General features: G+C 38.7%; 1 protein-coding gene and 1 long non-coding RNA gene across 2 annotated transcripts; one reads left to right on the forward strand and one right to left on the reverse strand.

Annotated features, from left to right (window-relative positions):
- Positions 1-1300: 1300 nt before the first annotated feature.
- On the forward strand, positions 1301-1860 carry LOC149270227 (uncharacterized). The gene is made up of 2 exons (XR_016271607.1): positions 1301-1491; positions 1552-1860. It is a non-coding gene; the product is annotated as an uncharacterized LOC149270227 (long non-coding RNA).
- Positions 1861-9436: 7576 nt separating this feature from the next.
- LOC149270228 (rRNA 2'-O-methyltransferase fibrillarin) lies at positions 9437-10532 on the reverse strand. Its single transcript, XM_089467246.1, has one exon. The coding sequence runs from the start codon at positions 10421-10423 to the stop codon at positions 9545-9547; it is 879 nt and encodes a 292-aa protein (XP_089323372.1). The 5' UTR covers positions 10424-10532; the 3' UTR covers positions 9437-9544.
- Between the last annotated feature and the right edge of the window lie 10536 nt (positions 10533-21068).

The raw sequence follows: 21068 nt of genomic DNA on the forward strand, positions 1-21068 counted from the left end.
TGCTTTATAATTGATTGATATCTTACAGTTTATTAAAATCTATAATGAAATGTTTGTTTTGTTCTTATGTTTAATATAAGTATGCCCTTGATTATCTATCGAATACCAAGTGAATTTAGCTTGTTTTCTAATTGACAAAATCTTGAGTTGCTGAATCGGTAATGGAATAGCGTAAAATTTATTCGTTGACTCAATTTCAGTAACCTGTAACATAGCTCTTTCCTCTTTATTCATCTCATACGAATTGTTAGTATATACAGAGTGCTGATATGCTCGCTGAGGCTAGCCGCATGCCAAAGAAAATGGTGTTAGATGCAGCACGTAGAATTGCAAATTCAATTTCGATTCAATTGAGCATGTGTTTGCAGCAGCAGCAGCAGAGGCATATGCTGGCCTCACACTCCGTTTCTCCTTCTCTCTCTCTCTCTCTCTCTCTCGTTTCTTGTGTTGATAGTGCATATGTCTGTCTGTCTGGTTGGTTAGCTGTGTCTGTGTATATGAGCTGTTGTGGCATGCGGCTGGGCTTTGTTGCCTTGCGTGTTGCATTGTCAGTCGAGCGCTGTAACCGATACGATGACTCTTTATCTATTGATAACTCCCGGCGCCAATTGGCCAGAGATTTGTTCAATAATGTGTCATAAGAGCGAACAACTAACTAAATTACAGAAATACCAATCGCTTGCCAGCTTTAAAGCAGCGTCACTAATATCCAATGGCAATTGACAGAAATTAATGCCAATCGCAGCTGATTAAAATTCTAATTTTTGCCAGCACTTACAGTTATTATATACATTTATGTGCGATATACATATATGTATATACACATGTGTATATTCATTTCGTGGGGGAAATGTTAATTAGATTTTCGATATTAGAAATTCGCATTTTCGCAGCACATTTCATTGAAATGGAAATGCGAATGTGATGACAGCGCATGCATAAAATGCAGCTGCAAATCAGCAAATATTATTTTTACACATATATATATACATATAGACATACCTATGCATGTATATATCAATATTTGTGTAGATATATATGTGTGTGTAGAAGTGCATTTAATAACTATCATTATTGTCGCATTACATTATGAGCACAGTGGGGCAAATAGCTTAATATTAGCACAAATTATGGCCACATTGAATATAATTATTTAAAGAATAAAAAAGGCTAAAGTCTAATTAATTAAATACTAATTCAAGATGAATATATATATTTATATAAATAGAGAAGAGAATTCAAAGTAGTGAATATTCATATACATATATATTTATTTTGTTTAGCTTCTCTCGTACTGACCAAAATACAAGGTAAGCTTGCCTTTTACTTTCATAATTTTACAATAAGAAATTCTCATTAAGAAATTGTTCTATTACTGTCATCCATTATGCTTTTCAATTCCTATTTGCCAGCCCTTCGTCCACTGATAAACATAACAACAGCTTAGATGGTCATCTCGCTCTAACTCAGCAACAGCTTAGACTTTCTTAAGTAACAGCTATAAATATCTTCTGCTCGCTCTCACTCATTAACATGCAAGAGTTCTTTCAGCCATAGTATAGTGCTCTCTCGCTCTCTCTTTTGAAGTAAGAACGACCAGTGACAGGCCTGCAACCATAGCGCAAACTCACTCGGATAACAGTTTACAACAACAAGATCTCTGACTCACACTAATACAAATGCAACCGCAGATGGCAACCCCTAATAAGAAAGAACAGAATTGGGAAACTTTGTCAGAAGAGTCTGCTGGCATAAACATATGCATATATACAGATATATAATTATATGGAATATCTGTGTATACGTAAACTATATATTCATCAAAATAGTGTAGATTCAGATTTGAGTCTTCCATTTCAACTAATTCGAGTTTAACTAAATTGATTTTCGTCTTAGTGCAAGACAATGTGGCTACTCGAACGTGTCCTTTTAATTGAATTTCGATAAGAACTTTGGATCGTTTTGGCCATTGTTGCGAGCCGCGGGCCACGATGAACCGTTGCTTCATAGTGTGTATAATCAAATTAAAATTAACAAAAACGCCAATGATTGCAAATTAGTAGCTGAAAATGTGCGCTAAATTGAAATATCGATTCGGAGGGTCGAGTTGCGTGAGAGGATGAGGCTGGCTGTGCAGATGTCGCCGATTGATTTGAAAGTGGGCGTGGCCGCAGCAAGGATTTCAATTGGCGAGAAGCTGACTGTCGACTGCCGACTGTTGACTGTTGACTGCTTAGGCAGCCAAACGGATCAAAAGTTAAACTCGTGTTTGACTTTTCATTCGAAAAATTGGATTTTGAATTCGGGCAGAAAGTTTTGCTCTTAGCCAGCCGTGCAGTCAAAGAGTCAGACGGATAAGCAGCTCAGCGCCGAGCTTAGCTCAACTCGGCTCAGTTCAGTTTCTGGCTGGCGAAACCGTAGAAAAGTTTTGTTCCTCTTCTTTTTTTTTTTTAGTTTCTCTCTTGTACAACAACTAATTTATCAAATTTGTGAGATTTGCGCTTTGCACTTTTTGTTTGAGTTTCAGTTTTTGTTGTCCAAATGCCAACTGCCGACAGTCGACTCTTAAATACCAAAACAATGGCCATACAAATTTTAATTACTTATGAGAGTAACTAGAATTACAGCTGGCCCAAAAAAAAAAATAAGGAGACAGCATGAGTGAGTGAGTGAGTGAGTGGGGGGCGTGGCAGCTCCTGGAAATGCAAAAACAAATCCACTTGTCAATTTGCTAATTGCTGTGGTTCTCCCTTTAATTGCGACCGCAGCTCTAACCAAATGGCAGCACATAAAAAACCATGCCATAAGCTTTACCCACAAAATGCCAGAATCACCAGGCAAAAATACAAAAAAAAGAGGGAGGGAGACAGAGAGAGAGAGAGAGAGAGAAAACAAAAAGCAATTCTAATAAAAATAAAATGTTGAGCGTGGGAGAATCTGAGAATTTTGGGGCGGGGCATTGGCAGGCGCTGCCTGGGAATGCCCCCTGGTATTGCTGGCAACAATTGAAGCGTGTTATTAGCTCTAATTGTTATAAAGCCCTTTTAATTGGGTGTCTGATAAAGTTGCGCCAAAACAAAGCTTAAGACTCGGGCTTTACCCACCACACCCCGCCATGCCCCACCCGGTGCAGCCCACCCTTCCAGGCATGGCGTTTACCTTAATGGAAAAGGTCCTTTGCCCTTTTTTTATTCTTCTCCGTTTGCCACATCTTTTGCCTCAGCTAGCTTAGGCTTAGCAATGCCTTTCAGTTAACTTTTGGCCCAAAAGCATTTTTCACACGGCCCACACGGCGTATGCGTAATGCGCACAGATCTTTGCCACAGCTGAGGGGGCGGGGCCCACCGCATTTGTTTGCGCGTGCTTTTTTGCTTCAATCCTCTTGTTAACATGCTTTCAGCTTGTGTTTTAATTAATTTTCAATGTATTTGTGCGTGTGTGTGCGGGTGGGCTTAGAGGTGTGCGTCTATAGGTGTGTCTTACAAGCGCCATCTCTGGTCCAACTCTTTTTTCTTTTTTCTTATCACATTGTCGCAACAGCGTGGCCCGTTATCTTGCACTTAATTACAGCTATGTTTCACTGGGTTGCCATAACTCTAAAATTATGTTGAGGCAGGCGACACGGTGTGAGAAAATGGTGAAAAATGCGCAGACTTAGGGCGGGCGACCGCACATTCATGGATTGTTTTACGATACGTTTCTTTGGTATTGATTTGCACAGAATGCCTCAGAATTAAATATACTTCAGTAAAGCTTTAAAAAATTTGAAGATCTTTATAAACAGTAATTATCTGTGATCATAAATCATAACAAATTTTTCGTTGCATATTTGATGGAAGATGGAATAAAATATAGAAATTCATTACGTATTTTAAAAACCCTTCTATATTCAAATAGAGTAAAATAATACTGCGTCTCTCTCTCTGTCTCTCTGTCTTGCCCTCTTGCACTCCATATTTATCTTACTGTCTCACTCTTTCTACCTCTATATATCTCTGTTCATTTATATCTCTCTTGTTCTCTAATTGAGTTTCCCTCAATTTCCCTTGCTTCGTCTGCCTCTGTTTCGGTCTCTAACTTTACCAACTGCCACTTTCTTTTCCTCTGCCACTATGTTTTTCTTTCTCACTTTCTCTCCCTCTCTCTTTCTCTCTCTCTCTCTCTCTTTCTTTCTCTCTCTGTTTCTCAATGTTTCTCACTTTCTCAATTTTTCTCTGTCTGATCTGTCTTTTCCTTATTTTTTCAATAATTTTTTTCAATTTGCTTCATCTTTATCTCTCTCTCTCTCTCATCTTATTTCCTCTTATCTCATTCATTGCCTACCGTTTTTCTCTTGTTCTTGCATTGCCTTACTTAATCATCCTCCTCTATCACTCTGCATCTCTCTCCAGTCCCCCCCCCCCTCATCCTCTTTCAGTACATATTTCTCCCATTTCTCCCTCTGCTTTCTATCTCGCCGTCTCTTTCGCTCCTCCCTCTCTTGCACCAGGTACACACACTCCATCGAATGGATGTACTCGTATTATTATTTAAAATTCGGGGAATTCCTAAATACTTATCTAAAAGCTGTTCGCATTTGCATGCTTAGCGCCCTAATTTGCGATTGTGGTCAGACTCGGCTCGGCTCGGTTCGGTCTGTGCCTCTGTCCACATGTCCGACACTCTGAGTGTCTGAGTGTCTGCAGCTCTCGGCTGTTGGGCTTAAGACAAATTATGCACAATAAATATCGCGTCGATAATCCCAGTTAAAAGCACAAACATTTGTTTGGATTTGCTGCGGCATTTTGAAGCAAACGTTCTATATCAAGTTTGCATTGGTTTTCTCTTATTTTCCCCCGTTTTTCATGTTTTCCGCAGTGCTTGCCGAGAGCTGGTTAATGGTCGTCGATTGGTTGGACTAGAACGAATGGCAGGCCATTTGTTATGGCCGCTGCCAAAGGGCTTATTAATATGCGTCGTGTGCCAGCTGACAGACAGTTGTCAGGGTGTTGGCCACATTTTAGCGTAATCTGTTGGCCAAATCGCGCTGGCAACGCGCAGGTGCTCCATAATCGTCAACAGGCAACGCTTCACTCGCTGCGGTTGCGGACATGTAGTTGTCATCAATGCAAATACAACAGCCACACACACACACACACACACACAGTTGTCAGCCGCAGCGTCGTCAGGCTCGCATGATTGATCAAGTGCGTGCGTGCTGGAGACAGCATCAAGGAGCAGCAGCAGCAGCAGGAGCAATGGGAGCTCAACTCAGCTCAACTCAGCGAGCACTCACACACACACACACACACCCAGTGCTATTGCCGGCCATTTTTCTGACATTTAGTTGACAGAGCAAAAATTTTGTTTGCTCGTAATGCGCCCTCGACACGGTCCAACATGGTCATCGACAGCGCCATTTACATTGCCAGCATGCGAGTGTGTGTGTGTGTTTCGAGTGAGTGCTTAAAAAGCATTTCACGCCACGCTCCCAGCCGAGCGAGCGCACACACACTCGAAGCTTATTTGACATTTATCAGTGCAGCTGGATTACTTCGATTGGCCAGCGCCAGGGCAGCGCAGCTTTGTCGTTGATGGAACTGTTTAAAGCATGCTCAACGATGACGCTCCACGCTCCACGCTCAGCGCTCAACGTGCGAGTGCACAAAAATTGTAATGAAAAGTGTCAGGCGGAGTGGCTCAGGACATGTGATAATCCAATTGGGGCGGCTCGACCGCAGCGCGAGTGCCTTGTCTAATGCAATTCGTGATTCAGCATAAAATGCTGGGACATGCGTCGCATGCCACGCCCACAATTTATAGGCCACTCACCTACTGCGCTCGCCCGGCTAGCGCTTATCGTGGCTACGTCCGTTCGTCTGTCCGCCCCTCTGGCTGGCTGCCTATTTGGAGCTGCGCCCACTCGCACTATCAAACGGGCGGATAGGCCAATTGCCAATTGTCAGATACAATTTATTCTTCCCTTAGATGCGGCCCCAAACCCCAACGAAACGTGGGCCACGCCGGCTGCACTAAATGCGAATTGAAAATAAAATATTACACCGAGATTGCAGCGGCAGCGTGCGAAAAAAGCGCTCAGCAGAGAACCAACAATGAAATCCAGCACCGCAATCGCACCGCCCGCCCCGCCCCTTAGCCTTAGCCGCCACGACAATGCCGGCTCGCATTCTGGCTAAGGCTGTAGCTAAAGCTGGCGATGGGTTGAGGGGGTGTGGGCAATGAGACGGGTGGGTGGGGAGGGTAGTTTCGTTTGGAATTGCGGAGACAAACAAACATCCAGTGCAGCAAACAGCAACACGATTACGCCGCTGGCCATGCGACGGCAGGGATGGAGCTTATACCAAAAAGGAGAGGGAGAGAGAGAGAGAGAGAGAGAATGGGAGGGAAAGTGTGAGAGTGAGATGCCTAGAGAGTGGAGGAATCACTGGGAACACAAACGAGTCCTGCAATGCCAGCGACGCCCGCAACGGTGACGATCATCAAGCGCAAAAGGAATCGTAAAACAAAAGCGACAGATAGTTTGCAGCATGCCATAAAATCAACAGCAGCAACAACAACAAGAACAACAACAACGACGACGACGACTACAACAACAACAATGGCAGCCCTCGCGGCAGTTGGAGGCAACACCAATCGATTGTGTGGGACTTTTTTTTTTTTGTCTCTGTTTAAGTGTGGGCGGCCGTGGGGCAAAAGGTAGAGGAGCTCCCACATTCACAGTCAGTCCTTCTCCTGCTCGTCCTGATAACGCGCACGCAGAGATGCTTCGGCAGCGCTGCCAACGACGCGACGCGACGTCAGCGACGTCATCAACAGCTGCGCCAGTGCAGCTGCATTAGACTGATGCCAAAAAAAGCACGAAACTCAACTATTTCTCGTTGGAATTATTATGAGTGAAGCATAATAAAATATACTATTTATACATATTATAATATTTATATTTAAGTCTAAACTCTGTATAAAGAAAAAAAAGCTAGCTTTAAGCTAAATAAAGCATATATTGAATTGAATTTAATATTTATATTTAAAAATATCTATATTTATATATGATAAATAGTATTGATATTGATATATAGTTTAAAAATAAATCACAAAATAAGGAAAATATATTACAAAATAAATAATAAAATATATTTATGCAAATATGGGTTCGAGGCATATTAAAAATTTCTTAAATATATTTTATTTATATATTTATATAGAACACTTTATTTTTTTTAATCAATTTTCGGTATACAAAAGTGTTTATAAAATATAATTTTAAATTTTTTTATATTAGTTAGTTAGCAGTTAGCAGACTTTGCTGCTTGCTCAAAGGTATTTTTATAATGCATAAAGTAGAAATGATATTTTAAGCATAGCAAAATATTCAGAATGCCCAAACAAAAATTATATTATTTATGATAATTGCATTAGATCAGCTATAAAAAACTATGATTTTTTTTTTTTAAATAATAATGGGTATAAATGTGAATGTAAATAATTTGTAAATTCATAAAAAGTGCTATTATCAACATAAAATATATATTGTCCGTTGCTTACTCCGCATTTAGATAAAGTCTACCACAACATGAGACCCAAATAGCCGCTATAGCAACCGCTTTTAAGGAAGACTTGGGTCGGCTAGCACTCCAGCTGCCTTTGCCGAATATATTGAACTGGGTTAGCCCACATTCAGCCTTGCAACACTTGAAGGACAGACAGCAATCTCTAGTGTGCCTTTCAGAATTCAAGAGCCTCAATGAACTTCAAATGGAAACTGAAAAGGAGTAAAATATTAAAGGAATTTTTCTACTTGCTCTTTGCTGGATGCCATAGAAATATATCGAATATTTTGTTATAAATAAATTAAAATATCTGTCGTCATATGAACTAAATGAAATAAATAATAATACATTGAATTTCATAGTACAAAGTACAAAGAATGACTATACTTGCATTTATTTAGATATATCATAATTTATAAATATAAAAAAAAAGTATATTATAAATCGAATAATTATATATAGTCATATGAAGTTCTTTATATAAATTAAATAAATAATAAGAAATTCAAATATAAATAAAATAAATATAATTCTATACACATAAATGAATTCGGTAATAATAAATTAAATGACTATACTCATAAGGGAAAAGTTAACTTATACAAAAGCTTTAGGCATCGGATTATTAAGCTAACAAATCTCATTGAATATTTATAAGTAAGTATTATTAATTATTATTAATAAATTATAGATTTAACGTGATAATTATTTTATTGACTTTGATTGAGCTTATTAATAGAGAAATAGAGAATTTATTATAATATGGGAAATTATTTTAATTTATATTAAATTGTTTTCTTTTTTATCTTAAATTATACGAATACTATAATTTAGTTATTTTTATATCAAAATATATTTTCTTTTATTTTCAATTTATAGTTTTTTATAAAACCTATGTAAACTAAAATGGGAAGTATCTGAGATCTAACTGAAAATGGAAATCCTAAGTACCATGAAAATTATACGGCTGAGTCATCTGTAGCAGATTTCCCATAAATATATGTACATATTTAGTAAACCCCATTTCAACAACAATCGTGTGAGCTGCGCGTGACACGCGCTCATCTCTAGCACATTCTTTTTGGGCAGCAGCTCAGCTGCAGCAGCTGCCTGCAGCCGAGTGCATTGGTGTCCTCGCTGCTGCGACACCTTGAGGCGCTGTTGGCAAACTGCAGAAATCACATAAATGTGAATGGCGGCGACGTCGACGGCGACGGCGACTGCGACGCAGCCATTTCATTGCTTTCCGCCCGCATTTCCACAATCGGAAAAACACACAGCGAGGCAGTGGGCGGCGGGCTTTAAGTTTCGGTGGGCGTGGCGCGCTATGAAAGCGGCGTTAGACAATCCACATGCGGCGAACGACGAACGGCGAACGGCGCACGGCAAATGCAACGTAAAAATGCATAAATCCAACGGGATTTAAAGATTTTTTTGTCGGAATTTGTGATTTTTCGCGTTGGGTTTTTCTTCTGCTTTTTTGGCGTTATTTTTTTTTTTGTATTTTATTCGGCACGCTGCCTTCGCCTTCAGCTGCATTTTTTATGTCGCCCGCCCGCCCGTCGAGTGGGCGTGACTGGATTTACGCGCTGTCCTTTTGTTGAGCATGTGCGGGAATACCCGCTCCATTCGGCCCGCTGTTTAACACCCGCAATCAGCAAGCGCTACAAATTTCATATGACATTTTAAGTTGTTTTGCATTGCACACGCGCCACGCCCACACCGCCAGCCACGCCACCACACCACCACACCACCACGCCCCACACAGCCACGACTACTTTTGATTCGCTTTCAACGCCAAATCTGCAAAATCTGCAAATCCACGAAACGCTTTGTGCATTTCGACTTGGGGGCAAAACATTTCGATGCTTTGTTTCAACATTTCTGCATTTTGTGAATTTTTTTTTATTTGATTTGAATAGGTCTCTGGGTGACGAGGAATCAAAGACTTAGAGGAACTTGCAGTGCTGTACAAAATAAAAGTGATTCGTTCGCTCTCAGGCATCCACCAGAGACTCGGGTATGGTCAGATTGTACACGCCGGCCAGCAGGAACTGGCCGTGGACATAGGGCTGCAGCGAGATCTGGTCTAGGGCGTCTAGTTGCTCGGCATGCAGCCGACTCACGGCGCCGAGTCCTGCGGCGTCCTGCGGCGAGCCCGTCAGCATGAGCGCGAAACGGCCGCCGGGCCGCAGAAAGTGTCGAGCGTGCAGCATCAATATGCGCAGCTGCTCGTGATGCAGCGTGTCGCAGAAGAGGAAGTCAACGCTCTCCGAGATGACGCGATGGTACTTGTAGGGCATCGTGGCATCCTCGATGATGGCCACCACGTTCGGGCGCCGCTTGGTCAGCGCCAGCAGCTCGCTGTTGGCCCACGGGCTGGTCTCGACGGCATACACCACGCCCCCAGCGCCCACAATGTCCGCCAGGTGGGACACCGAGCAGCCGGTCGCAGCGCCCAAATACATTACCTTGCTGCCCTCGAAGATCGGAACGTGGGCGAGGTCCTTCAGCAGGGCAGCCGCCAGCTTGGACTTGTAGGGCGACCAAATGCGAAACCTGCAGCACTCCCCATTGTAGTCGGCCATGAGCGTCTCCTCGCCAAAGCCATCCTCAATGCCCGCGCTGCAGCGCGTCATCAGCTGCAGCGAGTCGTCCTTACCGCGTGACACAAAGGCGCCGGAGAACTGCTGCTGCTCGATGCTCAGCTCCGACTTGTGGCCGAATAAGGCCAGGCTATTGTTGCTGTGCTCGCTGCAGGAGTCGCTAACCTCGTTGCTGTCCACCTCGACGAGGTCCGCCAACTTGCTCCAGCCGCGGGACTTTGTATTGCCACGCCTACGCCATTTGTGTTTAGATACCAACAACTTGTTCATGTTTGTATGAAGAATGTGTTTGAGCCGATTCAAATATACATTTGAATATGACAGTTAATAAGAATATATCTAGAAATAAAGACAGAGAAAAGAAAACTACAAAGATACAAATACAAAAGATACAGATACAGATACAGATACAGATACAGATACAGATACAGATACAGATACAGATACAGATACAGATACAGATACAGATACAGATACAGATACAGATACAGATACAGATACAGATACAGATACAGATACAGATACAGATACAGATACAGATACAGATACAGATACAGATACAGATACAGATACAGATACAGATACAGATACAGATACAGATACAGATACAGATACAGATACAGATACAGATACAGATACAGATACAGATTACAGATACAGATACAGATACAGATACAGATACAGATACAGATACAGATACAGATACAGATACAGATACAGATACAGATACAGATACAGATACAGATACAGATACAGATACAGATACAGATACAGATACAGATACAGATACAGATACAGATACAGATACAGATACAGATACAGATACAGATACAGATACAGATACAGATACAGATACAGATACAGATACAGATACAGATACAGATACAGATACAGATACAGATACAGATACAGATACAGATACAGATACAGATACAGATACAGATACAGATACAGATACAGATACAGATACAGATACAGATACAGATACGATACAGATACAGATACAGATACAGATACAGATACAGATACAGATAACAGATACAGATTACAGATACAGATTACAGATACAGATACAGATACAGATACAGATACAGATACAGATACAGATACAGATACAGATACAGATTACAGCTACAGATACAGATACAAGATACAGATACAGATACAGCTACAGATACCAGATACAGATACAGATACAGAATACAGATACAGATTACAGAACAGATACAGATACAGATTACAGATACAGATAACAGATACAGATACGTACAGCTACAGATACAGATACAGATACAGATACAGATACAGATACAGATACAGATACAGATACAGATACAGATACAGATACAGATACAGATACAGATACAGATACAGATACAGATACAGATACAGATACAGATACAGATACAGATACAGATACAGATAAGATACAGATACAGATACAGATACAGATACAGATACAGATACAGATACAGATACAGATACAGATACAGATACAGATTACAGATACAGATACAGATACAGATACAGATACAGATACAGATACAGATACAGATACAGATACAGATACAGATACAGATACAGATACAGATACAGATACAGATACAGATACAGATACAGATACAGATACAGATACAGATACAGATACAGATACAGATACAGATACAGATACAGATACAGATACAGATACAGATACAGATACAGATACAGATACAGATACAGATACAGATACAGATACAGATACAGATACAGATACAGATACAGATACAGATACAGATACAGATACAGATACAGATACAGATACAGATACAGATACAGATACAGATACAGATACAGATACAGATACAGATACAGATACAGATACAGATACAGATACAGATACAGATACAGATACAGATACAGATACAGATACAGATACAGATACAGATACAGATACGATACAGATACAGATACAGATACAGATACAGATACAGATACAGATACAGATACAGATACAGATACAGATACAGATACAGATACAGATACAGATACAGATACAGATACAGATACAGATACAGATACAGATACAGATACAGATACAGATACAGATACAGATACAGATACAGATACAGATACAGCTACAGATACAGATACAGATACAGATACAGATACAGATACAGATACAGATACAGATACAGATACAGATACAGATACAGATACAGGTACAGGTACAGATACAGATACAGATACAGATACAGATACAGATACAGATACAGATACAGATACAGATACAGATACAGATACAGATATCTTTCAGCTATGTCTCTCGCTATATTTTATTCCCTTTACACATTAAATGTTTTTTATTCAATTTCTTCAACAGACGAACACCTGCCCTTGTCCTTGGCATCTTTTTCACCTCTTCAGGCTGTGCTTTCACAGTTCCACATTGAATTTGAAATTCAGCTTTCATATAAAAAGTTTTAAGGCCTTCTGTCTGCTTGAGGTGCGGGGCTTTAGCTACGTGATTTAATGAGCTGTTGATTTGCCAAATGCGCGTGAGTCAATTTACGGGGGGCACAAACAGACGATGGCTTTGTGAGAGCGGGACAGACAGATTGAGAGAGAGAGAGATGGCCAGTGCATATATTTGCTGACAGCAAACAGGAGACCAAGCAGGAGGCAGCTAACTCATATTTGGCTTTTATGCAACGCGTTTGCAACAATTTCAGCGCCGCCGGACGAGGGCACAAAAATTATTTAACATGTAAATCAAGGCGAATCTAACAGAGCGAAGCGCAAACTTTTTTAATTTCAAAGCAAATAGCGAGGCAGTCAATGTGGCAGGGGGCGGGCAGGCGGCGGGGTACTCAGGTCAGCTGGCCAAATGGAGAGACGTGCGGGCGCATGGGCGCATGGGCGTGGCAGGGCATCCATCTGTCTGGCTGGCATTGCCAAACGCGCGGTGATTATAGTCACGTACTTGTCAGCGCCAGCTTTAGCATCTAGAAGTAATTATGTGTGGGTGTGCCACTTACATGTGCATCACATGCGTGCCTCTATGTGAATGTGAGTGAGTGAGTGAGTGAGAGAGAGAGGGAGAGCTTGCTGGCAAATATTGGCGCTCAACTTTTATTTACGCGCGCTAATGTTCAAGTTTGCAGCTAAAGACAAATATTAAGAATTCTAAATCGCAACGCGAGCTTACACCAGTCCTCACCCACCCCCCCTACCACCCTACCCACACTCAGACACACATACTCATTTAACTGACAGTTAAAATTACAAACGCTTATCATGTACCAGAATCATATCATACGGAATAATTTATTATGCTCGACGCTTAATGTAATTCCCGAGCAGCGAAATTGGCGCCGAGCCATGTGTAAGTGTGTGTATGTGTGTGTGTGTGTGTGTGTGTGTGTGTGTGTGTGTTTGAGTTAGAATAAAGTGCGTAACATACCAAATGAATATGTGCACACACACACACACACACACACACATAGTTCTATTTGCTCAGCTCGTTTCATTCAGTTGAAGAGCTGGCATAATAGACAAGCGCCTAGCTCCCAGCGCTCTAAATGTATCTATGTAACTAGATGCTGTCTGTGTGCGTGTGTGTATAGAGATGTACGTGTGTGTGTGTGTGTGTGTTGGTATATGCTGGTTTATGCTCTGCACCCTGAGGTTAATTAAGATTTTGCCATGCATTCGCTTCGACATTGCGCGGGGGCCTCCACTCGCGCTGTAATTGTATCTGTATCTGTATCTGTATTCGTATCTGTGTCTGTGTCTGTATTTGTATATTTATTTGTATCTGGATTCGGATCGTCGTGGCCAAAACGTCTCATCAGCAAAACTTTTTATTAAGTAGTTGTAATCCCTAATTAAACGAAACTCGCTGTTTGTAATTAAATGGCGCAACTTATTATATAAAATTCACATTTTGCCGGGGATTATGAAAGGCCGAAATGTATTTAAATAGATACATGTAAAACAAAACAAAACAAAAAATTAAAAAAAATAAATAAATAAAATACAAAAATAAATGTATGTACATATTTAAATAAATAAATGTAAAAATATACATATTTAATGTAATATATACATATACATGTATATTACATTTATTATTTATTTAAAAAAAAATAAAATAAAATAAAAATAATAATGTATTTAAATATAAAAATAAAAATATCTAATGAGAATTTCTGGGAACAGAATGTATATATCTAAAAAATATATAATAAAATATATATATGTATATATTCACATGTATATATTAAACAGCAACAGTTAAATATATAATATATATAATGTAATTTAGATGTCAAGTCAAATGTAATAAAAGATAAAGATAGATAAGATAAAAGACACAAAATTATTTTCATTTATAACATATTTAAAATAATTACCTGATTTATTGCAGTATATCATAGATATATTATACAAATGACATTTGATGATATTTAAGCATACATACGGCTCTGCCCTTGAGTGTCCTTGAGCACCTGCCATCACAGTTAATGAGCACCTGAGCATATGGCAGCGCTCGTGGCTAAACAACAGCTCTTTCGTCTAGGGCAAATAAATGTGCATACAAATGCCGCACATAATTTAACAAAGTGAACTACTTACTTGCCCCAGCAGCCACTACTACAGCAACAACAACAACAAATACAACAATAATAATAATAATAATAATAACCTCGTTGGCCGCAGCAGCAGCTCTAACAACTACAACAGCAACGAAAAATAAAAAATAAAACACATTCGACTTTATATTATGTTTGCGGTTTTCTTTTGGCGCTCTCGCAATGTACATAAAACTTTTGCGAGGCACTACAATGCTTAATGCACTCTCTGACATTGGCTGGTACTCCCGGTGCGCCTGGTACTCCCGGCTAGCCCTTTCTCCCCCATGCCCCCCCCCCCCCCCCCCCCCCCCCCCCTCCAAGCACTGCCACGGGCCTCGAACCGTTGCCGAAACAAGCAAATGAAACTCAAGTGCATGTTGCGCTGGCCAAGTGGCACGAAATACAACAGCAAAAAAAAGAAAGAGAGAGAAAGAGAGGGAGAGAGAGAAAATGCAAAACAACAAAAAAATAATAATAAAACACAAAATGGGAATGAAACACAGTCGAGGCAAAACAAGAGCATGGGGAAAGGTAATAGCTGACTAGCTGATACTCTGAAGTTGGCCATAAAGCCATAGAATATATTTAAAGTCGAAGCTAATAGATATCTATAAACAGGGCTTCTCAGCCCTAACCAGTAAAACTTAATGGTAAATAATATATTTATATTCAACTAAAAACAAAACAAAACTCAAAAGTAAATTTTTTGTCTACTATTCGAGATATAACAAGATATCTCCAACATATCTCAGATGTTTTTGTATATCTTTTATATTGATTTATGTAAAGATATCAATCTCAATATATGCCAAGCTAAATCAGTTCATGCAGAGAGAAAAATAAATAAATAGAAGCAAAGAGACAAATAAATAAATAAATCATAAAATAGATGAGCAGGAGAGCCTGCTCCATCAATGTCCAATAGCCTATCAGACCACACACGCTCAACCAGCTTGCATAGGGTATAAAGCAACCCGAAAAAGAGTAAAAGAAACGAAACTAACAATAAAATAGACGTGAGTGGGGCGCGCGCTCAAATTTTTTAATAAACTCGCCCATTGTGGCGCTGCCCAGCCGCACTTTTTGTTGCATTGCTCAGGGGCGTGGCACGGCTGCCTAGTGCTTTAACCGCAAAGCTTCAGCGCACAGAGAGAGTTGCATTTCGTGACACGAGCAGCCGCAAATGAGCACGAAGTTTTTAGAGTACTAAATTTTAAATTATCCAAAATTGTTTAGAGTCAAACAAAATATTTGTTTATTTTAAAAAATATTTTAAAAGTATTTCAGCACATTTTATCATGTATGTAATGAAAAATGAACACAAATTCAATTAAAATATTTTATGCAATTATATTATGAATTACATTTTGAATAAATATTTTTTTCAAATACTTTATATATATACATAACATATAACAAATAGAAATATGCGACTTAAAAAAATATATATACCAACATGAATAATACTCAAAAAAATCTAGAAAAACATGGTGCCTTCAATTGAGTTTTGGGGTGTGTATATATATATTTGCATTAGATTATTGAAAAATAAACAGAGACTGAATTAAAATATTTAAGACAATTTTGTATGATTATATGTATTTTATATTAATATAGTTTAAAATATTTTATTTTAAATATTAATATTAGGTACTTTTTGCTTTAATTTATTGAAAAATAAACCGAAACTAAATTAAAGTTTTTAAACCATTTGTTTTTATTTATTAAATTAAAAAAAATATATTTTTTATGATTTTGTTTTAATACTAATAAATACCCTTTTATTTTTTATTTTTTTTACTCTTAATTTATAGAAAATTAAAATCTAAATCTAAATATTTTATACAATTTTTTTTAGACTTTTTTTGTTTTTTGTTTTTTTTTTTTTTTTTTTTTTTTTTGAAATATTTATTTAAATATAAATATGTGGTGAATTGATTCATTATTTTATTAAGAAGCAAACCGAATATATATTTCAAAAAAAATTTTTTATTTTTTATGAACTTAATTTAGTTACTTTCCATTCATATTTAAAATAATATCATACATTTCCACATCTTGTTGAGACAAGAGAAGCACGACATCAGCCCATCGCTATGGCCTGAAGTTCGTTGTTGCAGCGGCTGCCGCTGTTTATTTATGAGTATTTGCTTGGAAATGTTGCAAATGGAAAGTTTAGGCCGTCTGCTGAGGGCTGCTTGCCAAGTGGCCGGCCGCGACTTTCGGTGCGTCTGGCGTCCGTCTTTTGCATAATGAGCCGCAGCCAACAAAGTTAAGCGGCCAAAGTCGCAGTTAGTTCATAAAATCAAACCGAAGAAGAAGTGTCCAAAGAAGAAGAAGAATGGCAAAAGGCGCGACAAGCGCAATAAAAATGCGATTCGCTGCTTCTTCGGGCTGCCTCGCTTTTCTTTTCAACCTTTTGTGTGAGGCAACATGCCTGGAGCACATGTGCCTGGAGCTACATTAACCCGTTGGGGCACAAGATGGCACCCACACACACACACACACCCACACACACACACACACACAGTCGACGGCGCGTGCTTGACGTGGGCAGAGTAAAAAAACTATAGCATACTTACTTGGGCTGCGCAAGGAAAAAACTATAGCATAGTTATTTGCGCTGCGCTCACTCGGCCAGCAGCGCCCGAGCATTTGGGCCGGCACGTTCGATGTGTCCCAAAATGTAAAGCTGCCATCGCTGCAAAATACATTTTTAAAATACTTGCGCACATTCTCGCAAATGGCAACAAACGGTGCCAAGTTTAGCAGCTTCGCGGCGCTGGGCTCCGTAAAATGCATAAAAAAAAAAACTCAAGAGTTCTCGGCTCACGTTGCTGTTGTTGTTGTGGCTGCTGTTAATGCCATTGCTATTGTTGTTGCTGTTGGGCTGGCTTTTGGCATAACATTTTTTGCATATTTGTTGCAGTCAAAACACGTGTTCCAGCCAGAACTATGTGCATGTGTGTGTGTGAGTGTGTGTGTGTGTGCCATTAGTTGCTTTAGTCATGCACCGGCTGCAACACAAAAAAGGCTCACGTGTCGCATTTGCAACTTGCCAACAACTTGGCCGTAAAAGCACACACACACATGTGCACTCACACACACACACACACTTATGCAATATTGAGAGAATAAGTGCAATAGTTGAGGTTATTTATTCTGCATCTCTTCCCATTTAACACAGACATTCCTAGCCACATTTTAATCAATTCTTAAATTCTTCAATTCACACACACAAACACACACACCCACACATACGTAAATTATGCCAAAGCTGATATTCAAATAAAGGGCAGCATCTATAATACATAATAAATAATAGAAATTCTGTGTGGAAGACGCCTTTTATTTAGCTTTAATTGTCTAAATTTGAATGCAGTCAAAAATATATTTTAATATGTTTGGGAAAACAACAGAATTCTCTTTCTTTCTCTTTCTGTCTTCTTTGTTCTCGTTTTGCGAAATTGTATCATCGTTGTCTAACTAAAATGTATGCATGTATTTTTCCAATCTAATTGTTTTTTAATTGTAAAGTATAATTTGCTGTTGGCTTCAGTGAAAACTAAGCTTTTCTCTTGCTGAACCGTATAATAATCATTGATGACATTTCAGGGTTTTTCTCTTATATTAACTTTTTTATACCCTGAACCCATTGAAAGAGAGAAATCAAGGTAAAATGGTTTTGTGAAAAGTATGTAACAGACAGAAGGAATCATCACAGACCCCACAAAGTATATAGCTGAGCCGATATAGTCCTGTCCGTCGGTCCGTCCATCCGTCCGTGCGTATTAACGCCAAGATCTCAGAAGATTTAAGAGCTAGAGAGCTGAACTTTTGCATGTATACTCGTGTATTCCATGCGCAGTACAAGTTTATCTTATTTTTTCGAGAACTCATCCGATATTTTTGTATCGATAATAATTGATAAATTTATTTTGATTTTTTTTCAGCATTATTTGAACTCTTTTAGACCTGAAGACTTCAGATTTACTGTGTATATACATTTGATAAACACAAAGATTTTGTAATTTACAGATTTTCGATACCAAAATGATGATATGATTATCTCCTAGTCGATCAGCATCGACTAAAGCCTCTTACTTGTTTTTTATAGAACCTATACATCTGAATCTGATATGTAAAGTATACAAGAAAAAACTAAGAAATAAAAATAACTTGGGTCCGTCGGATATGGTCTGCCTAGCAGGGTTGCCAAATGGATCTGTCGAATATGAGCCACCCTGAACCCTGTATATCATGATGTCTTTCCTCTTAAATGCATATTTCTAAATAGTCTTCATAGTAAAATTGTAAATAAATTCAGCTAATTATAAAATATTTCAAAAATTTTCAGAGCTTTGTGAATTAAATTTCATCAATTTTATTGATCAATTTAGTATACATTTGATTTTATTTTATTTTTGATTTTTTTAACCAAATTGTCCTTTACAAATATTTAAGTAACAAGCTGTTTTGGGCAATGCACGATATGAAAATAAAAATACAAATAAATAATTGATTTATCTGCTGTTTATTAATTAAAACATTTTGATGCATTCAAAACTTTTAATGAAATTATGTTCCAGCACAGTTGGCACAGCGCAGCTATAAAGCCGCACTCTCTGCCTCTCACTCTCTATCTCTGTCTCTCTCTCTCTCTCTCTCTCACTATCTCTATTCATCCACCGTGTAATCTCATTTTGAGCGTTGGCACAAACAGCGAAAAAATTGAATTTAATTGAATAATATGATTAAATATTTACGTTTAATTCCGTGGCACGCTCCTCTGAGCAAACTGCTGCAATTTAACCAAAAAATAGTTGTATTAATTATGCGGAAATTAACATCGGCTTAAATCTGTGCAGCGGTTTAGCCCAGCCTCGTGCCGGCTGTTTGCTGCCCGCTGCCTCCTCCTGCTGCTCCTGCTGCCCGCTGCCTCCTCCTGCTGCTCCTGCGGCCTGCTGCTATTCGCGGCCTCATTAACCAGCTTTAATCTTTATTGATTTCCAGCAAAAACACAAATTTTAATTAATTTATTTCGCCGGCTCCAAAGAAAAACAATTTCCAAAAGGAAAATTGTGCGATAATTAATTGTGGTGCTTGCCAATTACACTGAGCGAAAATGAGCTCACTTGATGGATGAGATCTTCCTCTTCTGTTGTAATTGAGAGCATTTTGAATGATTGATTAGTGGTGCAATTGATTGATATGACTATCTGATTGACGCATTGAGAGACTGGTGACTATTACTGACTGACTGATTGACTGACTGATACACCGTTGACAATTTGTCAACTGGCAATCGGCAAATTGTTAATAAACCTGATTCAAGGACTGACTGACTATATGTTAAGAGTCTGATTGATATTTTGTTGAGAGATTGATTGAGCAATTCACTTTGCTCACGATTGATTAACCTTTTGTCAACAGATTGATTGACTGTATCTTTACTGACATAATGATTGATGGACTGATTTACTGACTGACTTAATGATTGATTGACGCTTTGTTAACATATTGATTGAGTGATTGATTGACTATTTGTTGACATTTTGATTGATCAATTTGACTAACTTTTTTTCAATTGATTGATTGACTGTATCTTTGTTAACAGAATGATTGACTTTGATTGATTGTTGACTCTCTGATGATAGATTAATTGAATGATTGACTATGTCTTCATTGTCAAATTGATTGAGTGATTGAATAACTTTTTGTTGACAATTGATTGTGCCATTGATTAAGTCTTTGTTGAGATTTTGATTGAATGAAGGATTGTCTCTTGTTTTGGTTTGTTTGATGATTGACTAACTTTTTGTGAATAAGAGTTGAATGATTTTTTAGTGATTACCTGCTTGACAGAGGCAACAGGCTCGCTTGCTAGTGGGCCAACTGAGTGACCGATTGATTGACCGGCTGACTGATTTCCCTGAATTTTGACTGATTATCATTAAGCATTATTAACTCATATACAGATTGCTTAAATTGCAGACCAACTGATTGACGGATTTACTACAGATTAACTGATTGACAAATTTTTTGATTGATTGAATACTATTTGACTGATTGATTGCGTGATTTGCTCGCTGATGGACAGATTTACTGCAGGGACTGATACTGAACGAGCATGATTGATTGAATGACTGACAACCTGATGAACAGACCAAGTCGATAAAGGATTGATTGACACGACTTACACACTGATTGATCGGTTTTTGAGTGAGCATTGTCAGAATTGTAATCTGCAATTTATCCTCTTAGCTAAGCATTTAAAAACAAATCTTATCATAGAACCA

This window comes from Drosophila arizonae, chromosome 2 (genome assembly GCF_054131065.1).
Source record: "Drosophila arizonae isolate 15081-1271.41 chromosome 2, UAZ_ARI_1.0, whole genome shotgun sequence".
In the NCBI taxonomy this organism is placed as follows: domain Eukaryota; kingdom Metazoa; phylum Arthropoda; class Insecta; order Diptera; family Drosophilidae; genus Drosophila; species Drosophila arizonae.